This window comes from Rhipicephalus sanguineus, chromosome 10, assembly GCF_013339695.2.
Source record: "Rhipicephalus sanguineus isolate Rsan-2018 chromosome 10, BIME_Rsan_1.4, whole genome shotgun sequence".
Classification (NCBI taxonomy): Eukaryota; Metazoa; Arthropoda; class Arachnida; order Ixodida; family Ixodidae; genus Rhipicephalus; species Rhipicephalus sanguineus.
Window position 1 is genome coordinate 23,435,380 of NC_051185.1, and position 14,003 is coordinate 23,449,382.

At 46.1% G+C, this 14,003-nt stretch overlaps 1 protein-coding gene across 1 annotated transcript in view; it reads right to left on the reverse strand.

The window, feature by feature from the left end:
* The window catches only part of LOC119407257 (complement C3-like), a 67,385-nt gene that overhangs the window by 16,178 nt on the left and 37,204 nt on the right, over positions 1 to 14,003 (reverse strand). Inside the window, exons 23-32 of the mRNA XM_049420022.1 lie at positions 13,803 to 13,991; positions 12,033 to 12,108; positions 11,791 to 11,947; positions 10,136 to 10,222; positions 9,315 to 9,483; positions 8,772 to 8,938; positions 8,311 to 8,460; positions 4,164 to 4,274; positions 1,055 to 1,157; positions 156 to 200 (exon numbers count right to left, since the gene is read on the reverse strand). Coding sequence (XP_049275979.1) covers positions 156 to 200; positions 1,055 to 1,157; positions 4,164 to 4,274; positions 8,311 to 8,460; positions 8,772 to 8,938; positions 9,315 to 9,483; positions 10,136 to 10,222; positions 11,791 to 11,947; positions 12,033 to 12,108; positions 13,803 to 13,991 — 1,254 coding nt within the window. The remainder of the gene's footprint in view (positions 1 to 155; positions 201 to 1,054; positions 1,158 to 4,163; positions 4,275 to 8,310; positions 8,461 to 8,771; positions 8,939 to 9,314; positions 9,484 to 10,135; positions 10,223 to 11,790; positions 11,948 to 12,032; positions 12,109 to 13,802; positions 13,992 to 14,003) is intronic.

Sequence of the window (14,003 nt, forward strand, 5' to 3'; positions counted from 1 at the left end):
TAAAAATGGCTCTCGCCTTCCAGTCGTCCTAGGCGATTGCATAAGGTTCGGTGTGACTTTTTGTTGATCGCTTAGTCTATAACTCCACTGGACATTTGTGAAGAACAGATGGTCATAGGAAGCGAACGTGATGGCAATGCGCGTATTTATCTCACCTGAGGCCGCTGCTCTTCCAACGCGGTGTCTGGACGCTCGTTGCGCTGCAACAATTTTAAAATGCGCATTAACGTGATAATCCAACGTCCAATGGCACCACAGCAGGATATGCAATTAAAACATTCTCGTAACGTGTTACAGGGTTCAGCACATATTTTTTACTGCGATAGCAATTATGTGGACACTCTCGGCGGGTTTCTGCCGTCGGCGTCGCCGTGTCTTTCTGTATTACAGGGAAAGCTGTTATCAGATCACAACAACAGCCGATTTTGGTGGCGTAGTTGTCCACTGCTGTCGCCGCGGGTGTTCGTAACCGCCATCGCGCGAAATCAGAAAAAATATATCCAGGATCAGATGGGATTTCAATCCGGGCCCTCTGCGTGGCAGTCGAGTATTCTACCGCGCCGGTGGTTCAAAATCCTTCGCAAAGTGACGCTATACAGGCGTCTTGTCGGGCAAGGAATCGCGTTAACGTATGTTATATAGCGTAGTACAATAGTAAAATAACAATGAGGCGCCACACAATGCGAATTGCGCAACGAGTGGGTCGTTTAAAGCATGCAACCCATTACAGAGGGCTCAGCCATAATTATTGATCATGGTCAGCTACAGCATCAACAAAGAGCACATAACCTTTAACAGAAGTGTTGCGGGTATCTTGCTTCTCCGCAGAATGGCGAATAATGGCATAGTAGGTGCTTCCCTACTTCATGAAAGTTACGATGATCTGTGGCGCAGTGGGTACCTTGCAAGTGTACTTGTATTAGTAGCCCCAAGAGATTTTACAACGGACACTAGAAAGGCCGCTCTTCCAGCTTTCGCTGTGACTGTGCTGCGTGTTCCGCGCATGCAGGCCTGGCGTTCTTTTATGTACATGCATGTATATATTCTTTCTTACGACAGTGCAGCAATCCCAGCCTTTTCATGGCGAGATCGCATATTCCTCCAAGACCCTGGTCGAGGAATTCGTTGTAGACTACAGCTGCCACAGAAATAGAAAACTGAAAAAAAGGGGAAAAAAAGAGAGAAGGAAGTTTGTCCACATTTATATGGTTTCTCAAGGTAACGATCAAGTTTTAAAAAATCATACAGAACTCAGGTTCCTGTAGCTTAATTGATACTGAATCGAGAAGCATCATTAGATTGATATTGAATGGAGACATGCAATATTTTTTATAACAGCAGCCTGAAGCATGAGGCATGCCAGATGGTGACGCATGCGTCTCTTCTCTAGCCAACCCCACCTGGAGGTGTACAGACCGTTGTTCCTCGCTGCAATGAACATAAAAGGCGATGCCCTATCATCTATGGCGCTTCCAAAGATTGAGCGAGCCAATTTCCTTACAAAAATGTCATGTATGGACCTATCTAAAAATTCCTATATATGGCAATATCAGGAATTGGGCATATCAGGCCATATATGAATGCTCCCCATATATGTGCCATATATGGCCTGATATACCCAATTCCTGATATACCCATATATGGATGAGGCCTATATGATCATTCGCTTCGTGTCACTGTCTACGCCGGCATCTCCGGATCTCCGCGAGCCTAAAGTTGTAACTCGAGTTATCTAAAGGAAGCCACAAGCGACTAAGTTCGTTTGCTCACTTCAGTTTGCGCTGTTTCTCACGACAGCAATGAAAATGTTGGCGTTTACGGTTATTGAGCGAGATGTGTTCGTGTTTGTCTGTCCACGTAAAGCTCGTTCATGTAATTAGTTTTACCGCGATATATACGGCCGACAAGATTACAAGCATTCTTATAGCTGTTATAGCCTCTTACATCTGTTGGGTTAAAGTTATCAACAATAATAGAGTAATACAAAAATCACAGTATAAATAGTTAGCTGTGACGTTTTCAGCCGACTGCTCGTGGAATGTTCATGTCGATTCAGTGGTTGCTAAGGCCGCCAACTCATTAAACTTTATACAGCGAAACCTGAGACATGAGCCGGCTTGCTTAAAATCAACGGCGTATTTAACATACGTTCGCCCTGTGCTCGAATACGCTTGTGCCATATGGGACCTGACAAATAACTCTAAGGGACAAACTTGAAAAAAAATACAGAACTGAGCAGCAAGGCTTCTTCAAAGTCGGTACTCGAGAGATGACAGTTGTGCCAAAATGAAAAATAAACTAGGATGGGAATTACTTTCATCCCGTCGAAGGAAACTGCGGTTACAGCTCTTATATCAAATATTTCATGGCAAAACAGGCATTCGAAATGAAATGAACCTACACTGTCCTCATTTTGTCTCTTCGCGCAATGTCGTTGTTTTAAGATTTTAGAATACCGCACCAGGTGTAATTTGTATGCTAATTCATTCTTTGTTCCTTACAGCAGCGAATCGAATCGCTTATCAAGTCAGCAAGTGTGCTGTACCAATGAAGATGTGTTTTTTCTCGAGATTGTAACCCCCCTGCCGCAGCGGCTTCGTGCTAAGCGGGGTAATGATTGAATAAAGAATAAACAATAAAGCATTGCTATCGCTATCAGTGCTTACTATTCAGGCGAAACTGTGGATTTTTTGTAGCGTTAGCTACAACGGGCCGAGTCGGAGCGGTTTCGCGTGCGCGTACAAGAGCCGTGCTTCGCATGCGCGAGGCGTAGTGATGTCACGCAGCTGGCGCATAGGAGCCGGCACCTCCCGCGCACTCCGCCGCCGCCGCGCGCGACTCGCCGGTCTGCGCATTCCAGAGGAGTGACGTCATAGCCGCGGCAGACGGCGCGCGCTCAGCTGTGCGCCTTCGCTGTGTAGTCGCCGTCTGACACTGCGCTGGAGCCGCTTGATAGCGCCTCTGGCTGGCGTTTGCCAGTGTGGTAAAGCCATGGAGAAGGAGAGCGCAAATGCTGCTCACCTCCGCAGAAGAGCGGAGAAGCTTAACTCATCGGATCCCGAAATAGTTGCCTGGCAATTAGCGGTTGAGCGTAGGAACAACGAACGGCACAAGGCTAAAAAACTAAGAATAATCAGCTGAACCTTAGCTAACGCTACGTATATCATGACATAGCCGAGCTAAGTCACTGCAAAAATTTTTTGTTTCCGAACTTATATGAACTTATTTCTGACACACAAAATCAATAAGTTTCTGCGCAGATGTGCACGACAGATTGTCACGTTTAAGAGTACTATAATTGTAGAGTTTCAAACTATAATATCTAGAGGGTTAGGGACACTGGTGCTGCAGTGGTTGAGACAGCGTGGGAATGATATGTAGTACAGTAGGATCTCGTTGATACGATTCTTCATAATGCGTTTTTTGGGTTAATACGTTTTTTTTTCTTTTTATGCCCTGTCAACGTTCCTTGGAAATAATGCATTTTCACGCGCTTAATACGATCATACTATTGCCCAAAATCGGATAATACGACCGCGAAAGTGGATCTTGACCGCTACATCTAGAAATCGTACGTTCATTGTTTGGTATACTAGCTCACTACTAGCTATTACTAGCTGGTACCTACTCGCTGCTAGTTGCGGACGATGATGACGACGACGACGATACATTAGAAGCCAGAGAGGCGTGGCGACCGGTGTTCAACAGCAAGCGACGCACTCGAACAGTTCGACGCACTTCGTAGTTTCGTCGCGAATGCAGAGCTGAGTGAGCGAACTGCAGCTTCTTTCTTTACTTTTCAGAAGGATTTACTCCTAGAAGTTGGAAAAGGAGAAAGTGCAGTGCCAATTTACCAGCTACTTCAATGTTGCTCAATAAAAGTTAGTTGCTTACGTTGTATGCATGTTTTCCTCCTTTTTCTAACCTCTTTGGTTAATACTATTTTCGCGTAATACGTTTTATTTTCCGGTCCCCGTGAAAAAAAAAAAACTATCGACTAGATTGCACTGTACATAGATTTGTTCCATCTGCGTGCTTAGGGCTTAAAACGTCGTTTTGGCTCTTCACAATACGATTAATTTGTTTTTATTGCCTAGGATTCCGAAGCCAATCATACTTTTGCTGTCGCGCCGTTCACTAAGAAATGAGAAAAGAAAGCCCACCTTGCATTCTTGTTGGGGTGTGGCCAGGACGTTGTACCTCAGCTTGACATTCAGCGCTGCTGTTCCCGTTCCCGAGGCGTTAACGACAATTTTTCCTCGGGCGTCGACAATCTGAGGAAACGGAAACGGGTGTCGATTTTTTGGTACAGTTCTTATTCGGTTTAAGCGAGGCAAGCACATCGGGAACTTGAATCAGTGTTCTCGATCAGTCCAGAGTCGGGAAACTTTCGATGTTTTTGTGACGTCACCTATCAACAGCGAGATCTTATATCAAGTGCTCATATGACACTCATGCATCGTACGGCTACGATATCATATGTATACTATGCAACCCTTAACTTGAAGCATTATCTCCTTTTTATATGAGTTACATTTCAGGCGACAGCCTGAGATGCCTCATCAAAAGCTAAAAGTGACCGGCGGCGTCAACATGTGTGATGCAAGAAAGATGGTTGATCCCTCTGTCATAGGAATCGGTATAACACGAAAGTGAAACGTGTCGTCACCGAAGTAGTTGATTTTACAGCGAAAGCTGTTATGAGATCATTTCACCGGCCGTTTTTGGCGCCGTAGTTGTCCGCCGCCGCCGCCGCCGCCGCCGGTGTCCGTAACCAGTATCGCTCGAAATAAGAAAAAAAAACGAAATAAGAAAAAAACTCCAGGATGGAACGAGGTTCGAACCTGGGCCGTCTGCGTGGGGGCCCAGTATTCAACCTCTGAGCCATGCCGGTTTTTTTTTTTTTTTGCTTTATTGCCTGCTTCCAGACATAAACCACATCACAAACACATAGAATAAATAACATCAAATGTTGTCCGTCCTACTGGACAGACATCAATTTTAAAATTCCTTGAGCACTGTCAAGGGTTCCACTCTCGATAACCACTCAGGTACAATCTCCTGCGTTTTCTGCAATTCAACAAATTTCGACATACACTCACGAAAGTACATTCTTGCGGGCCTTGCATCTGGATCGCGGTGAAATCCTGCCATACGCGCCCGCCATAGACAGTGGAGGCCGGTTAACATTATTAAGTCTAACGGCAATCCATTCTCATTATCTATTGGGAGAAACCTGATACCGTATTGATCTAACGGGAATTCCTTCTTGATTGTCCTCTGTAGTACATCCCAAAAGTACACGCCCTCCCAGCAATGTAAGAAAACATGGTCAATAGTTTCTGGCTTATTACAGATAAGGCAGTCTGAGCCCCAAGGTAAGAAAAAACCTCGCTCCTCAAGGAATACCTTGACATGCAATGTGCCTGTGTGAAGCTTAAAGAAGAAGGACTTCGTGGAAGGCGCCACTTGCATTCTTTTAACCCTTTTTAGCACGTCCTGCCCTTGGCCTCGACTGTGCATGGCTCTGTACAGAGGGACGGGTAAAATTGCATCACACACATCTTTGTACAGCTTTTTACGTGACACTGAGAACAGATACTCATTAGAAAATCTAACAGACAAAAAGCGAATACTTAGAATCACCTCCTTGAGATACCCGCAGACTGCGCCATTCATGTGATCTGTACCGACTACATATTCAGGTAGAGCCCTGATGAGCCTCAATTGGCACACCGTGCGCAGGAAAGGGTCACTCACATTACGGAAAAAGAAGAACCTGTTTATGATTTGCCGAATGAAAAGATGTGGCAGTCCCAGACCTCCTTTCTTTACTCGTCTAAACAGATTGGTTCGACTGCATCGTTCCCAACTAGAGGCCCACACGAAAATTGCGAAGACACGATGAAATTTCTGTATATTTGCCCGTGAACAATGCAATACCTGCATCACGTACCACAGTTTCGACGCGAAGAATAAATTGCAAACCGTAGCTCTTGAGAACATTGATAGGTGATTACCCTTCGACCTATTCGCTTTCAACTGAATCACTCTTGCCTGTTCTTGCCAATAGTTATCATTGTCTTTGTAGTATTCGAGCGGTACACCTAGATATTTGGCAGGTGTCGTCCCCCACTTAACATTGGCGAAAAATTCTGGTCTAGATGACCACACTCCGTGCCAAAAACCCAAGCACTTTCCCCAATTTACCAGACTACCAGTTGCATTGCCGAAATTCTTTACTACAGTGATAACCTGTGCAACACTTTCTTTGTCGGTGCAACAAACTGCGACATCGTCCGCGTATGCCAGAATTTTGACTTCTGATGCCTGCAACCTAAAGCCGTGAATGCTGCTGTTTTCACTTATTGCCAAGCACAGGGATTCTATGTAGATGCTGAACAGTAGAGGGCTAAGCGGACAGCCCTGACGGACGGATCGCTTTATATTAATGGGGGGACCCAATGACTTGTTAACCACTAAACGTGTCGTGCAGTTGCGGTATGCCAAAGCTACCCCATCTCTGAGTATGGAACCGACATTTACGTGGTCTAGTATGGCAAGTAACAGAACATGAGAAACGCAGTCAAACGCCTTTTCGAGATCGAGTTGCAGAATCGCTACACCGCCTTGACTGGCGTCGCAACACTCAAGCACACATCGCAATTTGTGTATATTAGTCACAATGGAACGTCCCTTGATGCCACATGTTTGGTGAGGCCCAACTAATTGTTTGATGACACCCTGGAGTCGCCGCGCTAGTACTTTCATGCCGGTGCTTGAAACTGCTTTGCAAAAAGGTCCTATACAGGCTTCATGTCGGAAAGGAACCACATTAGCATATGCAATATAGCGTGGTAGAAGAGTAAAATAAGCACCAAGCGTCGCACAACGCGAATTCTGTAACCAGGCGTTACACAATGCGAATTGCGCAACGAGTAGGTTGTTGAATGCTTCCAACCCATTACAAAGGACTCTGCCATAATTCTTCATCGCCATCAGGCACAGCATCAACAAAGTGCGCATAATGCCTTACATGCGTTTAGCAGGTACCAACGCTCTCCGTAGAATGACGAAAAATGGCACAATGCCTGCTGCCCTACTTCTCAAATATTACAATGATTTATAGCGTAGTGGGTTCCTCACAAGTGCACTTGTATTGGTTGCAAGGAAGCCCATAAGCGCATGATCCACTTCCTCGGGGTCTCAGTAAAATTACACTGATTTATAGCGTAGTGGGTTCCTCGCAAGTGCACTTGTATTGGTTGTCAAGGAAGCCCATAAGCGCATGATCCATTTCCTCGGGGTCTCAGTAAAGTTCTTCGCCCCCCCCCCCCCCCCGGTCTCTCTCCCACGTCAACGTATGTTATACAGCATGACGGGAGAGGGAAATAGTGACCGGGCGTCACCCAATGCAAATTACATAACTGGTGGGCCGTTTAAAGATTCCAACCCATTACAAAGGGCTGAGCCATAATTCTTCATCGTCATCAGTCGTCGCGTCAACAAAGTGCACATGATGCCTTACTGACGTGTAGCTGGTGCCTCGCTTCTCCGCAGAATTACGAATAATGGCTTAGTAGGTGCTTCCCAACTTCACAAAAATTGTGATTTATGGCGTAGTGGGTACCTTTCTAGTGTACTTGTTTTGTAGCCCCAAGAGAGCTTAACGGGCTCTAGAAACGCTGCTCTTCCAGCTTTCGCTGTGGCTGTGCTGCGGTTTCAGCGCAGGCCTGGCATTTTTTTATGGCTTTCATTTTGCTGACGTATTTCCGTGACGGAAATACGTCATGAAAATCTTGGTGGAAAACACTTTCGTGTTAAAAAATAATCATCGCGTGATCGCGTCACCATATGACGTCACAATGTCGTCCCTACGAGTCGCCAGAAAATTTCACGTCATCACGACGTCACGTGACGCCACACGATGACGTTATGACACGCATCTTCGCTCGTTCAAAGGTGGGCCGATCACGGGGGCACCGCAAAACCACGTAAGGTGAACAAAGCTTCCATTGCCTCCAATCCTGGGCGCAATGCAATATCACGTTGGGTGCAGAAAACATTCGGGGTGAGGGGGGGGGGGCAAAACAGTCGACTGAGCAGAAAAAGATGATGACTTTCGCATTCGAGTGGCAAATCCACTAGGGCCCGTGTGACATTTTATTGGGGTTTCATAGTATTCGAGCCAACGCTCAACATCCGGCTGGTTGGGGGAGAATTCCGGTGCGCTCATTGAAAAACTTCATGACTCACTTGCTTTCTCTAAGTGCTAGCGCCATAAAGAATTGCGGACCTTGTTGCACTTACCTGAAACTCCTGCAACAAAGCAGCGTTGTCCCGTTTAACGCGGAGCAGCTGCTTCGTATTATCGGCGAAGACCACACCAGAAATATCCGGAGCTGCAGTAGATGCTCGTATTGAGTACTCGGAGAGGGCTTGAAGTGCCACGACGGTGTCCTGAGAGAAGAACGGAGATACGAGTGAGTTGACGCTATGGGAAAATGCGCAAGAACGATGTCGACATAAACGGACGACAGGTAAAGGCGAACAACACGTAGCTGAGTTACGTTCTTAGTACCTTGCCACACGGTCCACTAAGGACGTGGAATCGTCGCGAAGAAGATAACCAAAATAGCAGAGTGAATTCTTGTAATGTTGTCTTTGAAAAAAATAACGTAGGAAGACAGGGTCTTGTCTTTGTAAAGATGACGAAACGAAACAAAGACTATAGGGTGTACCAAATGACATGACACGAAAAGTCAGCAAACCTGAGTTGAGACGAAAGACCCCGTAGCTGAGCGATGACGAAGAAGCCAGTTCACAAACTTCTTGCTCGAATCCATGTCATTGTGCTTGAGATGCGCCAGCAGCGCGTAGCTGGTGCCTTCCACGTCAACGCCAGTAGCCTCGTCACCAGTGCTGAGTGAGTTCATCTCTGAAAATTGAAACCCAGTGCAAAATTTATCAACCATGCTTTATGCGCAAATGTGAAACTTATCGGTAGTGAGAAGCGGGCCAACAGACCATACTTCTCGATTCGATAGGAAATAATAGAGAAATGAAGAAGGAAACCGAGGAGAACTGATCCAACGCATGCATAGCAGCGTTCACGGCGCATACTAAGAAAGTTTCAAACTGCGAAAGGTGACAGAGTACGGTTCGACTTCGATTGTCTCAGATGAAGTAGACTGCCATTCATGATGGTAATGAAGGCTTGCACGACTGGCTCCAATGTATCCAGGACTTGCAATGTACTTCGAGCCCCAAAAGGCTAACGGAGTTATCTATAAAGTGTTCGGTCCAGAAAGTACCAGTGTCTTCGAGCAGATGAGCTTTCAGGATCTCCATTGACTTTTGCCGGTCGGGTCCGGGAGCAAAGCTCAGAGCGTACGCCGTCAGAGCTGCAATGTACGGAACCTCGATGGCGTCCAATTTCTCCCGGATATAGAACTGAGCACGTGCGATCGTCGGGTTGATACCCTGCAGGAATTCATCATTATAACACATTCATAGGTCCACGTAGCCCTAAGTCACGTTTTAGGAAATTATTTGACTTTTTGAGCACATTCAGGCAACCTTAGAAACCTTTCTTGTTTGCTTGCTTGTTTTATTAAGGCGAAAGCCTTAGATACGTCATTAAACGCGAAAGATGACCGTCGGCGACCGCGGCGTCAACACAAGCAGCGCGAAAATCATCATATTGTGATGACGTCACCATATAACGCCATCATGACGCCGGGGGTTGGCAAAATTTGTGACGCCATCATGACATCACATCACGTGAAGTCACATGATGACGTCATCATTAGACATCGCCGCTTGGTCCAAGGTGGGCCGATCCCGGAGGCACCGTACTGCAAAACCACGTGACGTTCAGAATGCCTCTAACGCCTCTGATCCAGGAGGCAGTGCAAAAGCACATTGGGGGCAGAAAGCTTTCGGAAGGGGGGAGGGGGGCACGACAGTACATTCGACTGAGAAGAAAATGAATATGGCATTCGCCTTCGAGTCGTGTTAGGCAAATGCAGAAGGGATCGTGTAACTTATCTGATGTGCTGAATACCTACCAAATTCAAAACCCACATTTTATCCCTCGCGATTGTCCCGATTAACAACTTATTGTGTAGCTCACCTGAGCCACAGGAGCTGATGCAGCCGCGCATTCTTGAAACGTGAGCAGAACAAATGCAGTCATCGCCGTTGCTCCGTGAACGCTTCCCTGCGCATTGGTGAATCATGGAGAATAGCGATGGTTTGATCCAATAGACCAAGACTGAACTTGAATGAACACGCTGCTTTAGATGTACAGGAAAAAGGAGATAAAAGCTTTGTGCAGGTTCGCGGGGCGTTCCTTTATTAATGCGAAACATTCCGTGGGAAGCGCTCACAGGGTACCGCGAAACATTGTTAAGCGTCGCCTGTCTTGCTTGGTCCCGCTATGTGTATCTAAGTCTGGCCCAACTCCGGCCTGGTTACCGGTTCACCGTAAAAGATCCTAATAAATGTGACACTCAAATCGACGTATATATTGTCCCATCTGAGATACATCCAACATTCTAAAAAAGTATGAAAATGAAAAAAAAGATTACTTATTACTCGTTTTGTTGAGTACCGACTTGCCACATATATAACTATCTTTAAAGATACATGTTTTTTTAGAGAGTCGCACCTCCCACGACTCCACAAAGAGAGTACCATGATCTCCAAAAAGAGTCAATGCGAATCTTTAAACGGAGTTATACATGTGGCAAGTCAGGACCCATCAAGAAGAGCCACAGGCAACAAAAAATGTAAAGCCAGTTCCACGCAGTGCCAGCTGTCGAGACAGTTAAACACCCTCTGCCACTCACGACTTCTTCCGTACGAGTAGCGTTGCCCATATTCGGAAAAGGGCGTGGCGAACATAGACCCCCAACTCTCATACACATAGCCGCTCGCCTCGCCTCCAACGCGCCTCTCCCACTCGCGGCCAGCGCGGCCTAGCATTGGTTACCGCCTCTTCGGCGCGCCTCCCCGGCCAACGCCACCAAGAAATACCGCTCTGTCCGCGACCTAGAGTCACTGTAACTCTACCAATACAGTAAATCTACCGCGACCTAGAGTTACTGTATATGCTACCTTTAGGTAGCATATACAGTAACTCTAGTTACCTTTAGGTAGCAGAGTTACTGTATGCTACCAGAGTTACTGTATGCTAATATGCTACCTTTAGGTAGCAGAGTTGCGCATCTGTCTTCCAAACGCCGCTAGCAACCATGCATTGCGGAGAAGCTGGCGCTCGGGCCAATTTTTGTATTTTTGGACGCCGCCTCTGCAGCGAACTGCATTAACACTAGTCATCTATAATCAATGCTTATCGCCGGTCTTCGACACGCCGGACATGTTAAATGCCGACACAATAGGCATGTCGCCTACACAAACGGAGTGCTACTTCACCGCGTAGCTGTGGTTGCTAGCCGGACCTATGCGCAACTCTGCTACCTAAAGGTAGCATATACAGGAACTCTACCGCGACCGAGGCAGTTACGCCATCTATGAATGTATCCGGGAACCGGAGCGTGACACGACAGACACTCATCTGTCGTCAGGCCCAGCCCTAGAGCAGCTCCGCTGTTAAATGAGTTATTTTTATTAATTGTACACATATCGGAAGGTCGGCCACATTAGTACTATCCAAATACATACCTAAGAAGCTTCTACTGCCCGTTTCCGCACACATACACATTGCAGAAACAAGCAACACTAGGCGTAGTGGTAGTACATTGCGTAGTATATTGAAATACCTACCAGCATTTCTCGATGTAAAATGGGGTTGAGCTCTCGAAAACTGCCGTCGGGTTGCTGCTGCCCCGAAAGCCACGACAGTCCCTTCTCAATGACGTCAGGGCTTATGTCGATGACGTTTCGGGCCTCGCAGAAAACCTTGAGCACGAATGCGGTCAACCTGCCAAGACCAATGCATCCTAAGTAGTCACGTCCGTGCATGTGAAACGTAAGTGAAGAATTGGTCAGTGACGTAGTGGACTAACCATACATTCCCAGGCCTCTTCTCGAAAGCGGCGAACGATCCGTCTTCGTTTCGAAATTTCAGCTCGCGCCCGTATCCTGCGCGGAATCGATTTCAGGGACCACAACATGGCAAAATACCCTATACTTACTGTGCTGCTACTTTTATGCACCTGAAATTTTTTCTAAAGCCGAAAACAAAGCAGATCACGTAGGATTCTTTCATGAACTTAGGATAATCTGTGTGTTCCGTACTTCAGAGCTACGTTTGTTTCAAACAGCTCTACACATATTAGGAACAAGCGCAAAGGAAGGCTAACACAAGGGATAGACACATAGAGTGGAAGGGCGATAGTTGAACAGTCTACTTTCATACACCACATTTCTCTTGGTTTTGAAGCAGGTCGTTGAATATCCACGTGGCACCAAAAAAAAAAAGAATGATAGGCAAAAGTGCCACGCACAGAATTGATTGGCTAGGGCTTTCTTACATCAGAATGTACATTTAGATGCAACGTTTGTTGAAGTTGTTTCTTTACAGTTTGCACATGTCTTCCACGTTTTTTGTAGAGTAATGAGGATTGTGTATGGCAGGGGTCTCCAATTCACCTCAGCTACTAGGCTGCACTCACGAAATTTAGTCCGGGACAGTGAAGAAAGTTGGAGTGGGAATGGAGGGAGGGGGGGGGGGGGGAGAGAACAAAATGTCAGCAAACGTTGCCACTTGAAAAGAAGGTCTTTCCCGTATCTCATATATGGGCAATTTATGAAGGAGTATCGACGTCAAGTTTCGAGAAGCACATCGATACTGACCTCCAGAATGACTGAAACCTGGACCCCTACTCTGAAATATGGAGTTTTGTTCGACGGTTATGTTCTAACACATGGCGACCGCATAGGGTGCCGCACGAAACGAATTCTTGAGACAAGTCACGTCTGTGTAGTCCATGAACACATTTATTTGAAAAAAAAAAAAAAAGAAAAAGTACGGCAGTTTCGCACTAGTGGTTCCAAGTCTGAAGGGAGAGCGGAGCTGAATGGCCTTCCTTGTTTCTCTTTATTTTTTTCTTTCTTTCTCTCTCTTTGTTGTATGTTTCTGTCGATTTCTTTCTGTCTCTTTCTATCTATTTGTTTCTCTTTCTTGCTCTTTCTGTATTTATTTTTATTTCTTCCCTTTCTCTCTCTCTCTATGTATCGTTTCTTTTTTCTTTCTATCTCTCTCTCTCTCTCTCTGCTTTCTTCTATATATTTCTTTGTTTCTCTTTATTTCACTCTTTCTTTGTCTTACTTTCTTTCTCTTACTGTCCTTCTCTCTGTTTTTCTATCTTTTTTTCGTGTCTGTTTCTTTCCATCTCTTTCTACGTCTTTCTCTGTCTTTCTATCTTTCTATGCCCTTACTCCCTTTATTTCTCTCTATTTTTTTCTGTCTCTTTGTTTATATCGCTTTCTTTCACTCTCTCTCTCTTTTCCTCTCTCTCTATTCCCTTTTTCTATTTATTTCTCTCTCTCTCTCTCTCTTTCAAGTGTATCACGTGCTCCACTTCGCCGAGCTGAGTTTTCGTTTAACGCTCGCACCTTCTGTACTCGGTAGTGGGGCTTGCCCAATTCCTGTGGCGCATACCCCCCTGAGAAATTTGTGAACGACGGAGCACAAGTTATCGATACCGCAAATAGCTTCGCTGTTAAAAGGTATTGAAGAATTATGGGACGAAGACAGTCATGTGTGGGCCGGAACGCTAGCAAGAGGTCCTGGGGCCGCATGCGGCCCGCAGGACCCCTGATGTGTGGCTTACCTTCGAGCAGATATTTCAGAGCGTGGCCTCTGTCGGATTCGTTCAGCATGTTCTTCACCTTTAGATACTTGTGCGCGTAGAGTGCCGGTGCCATGATCATCATGGTCTGTTCTCCGCATCCCTTTGGCATCGATATCAGAGACTCGACGTTCGCGATAGACGCTCCTCCGACTGAAGCCGCTTCGCTGCCTGCGATATCAC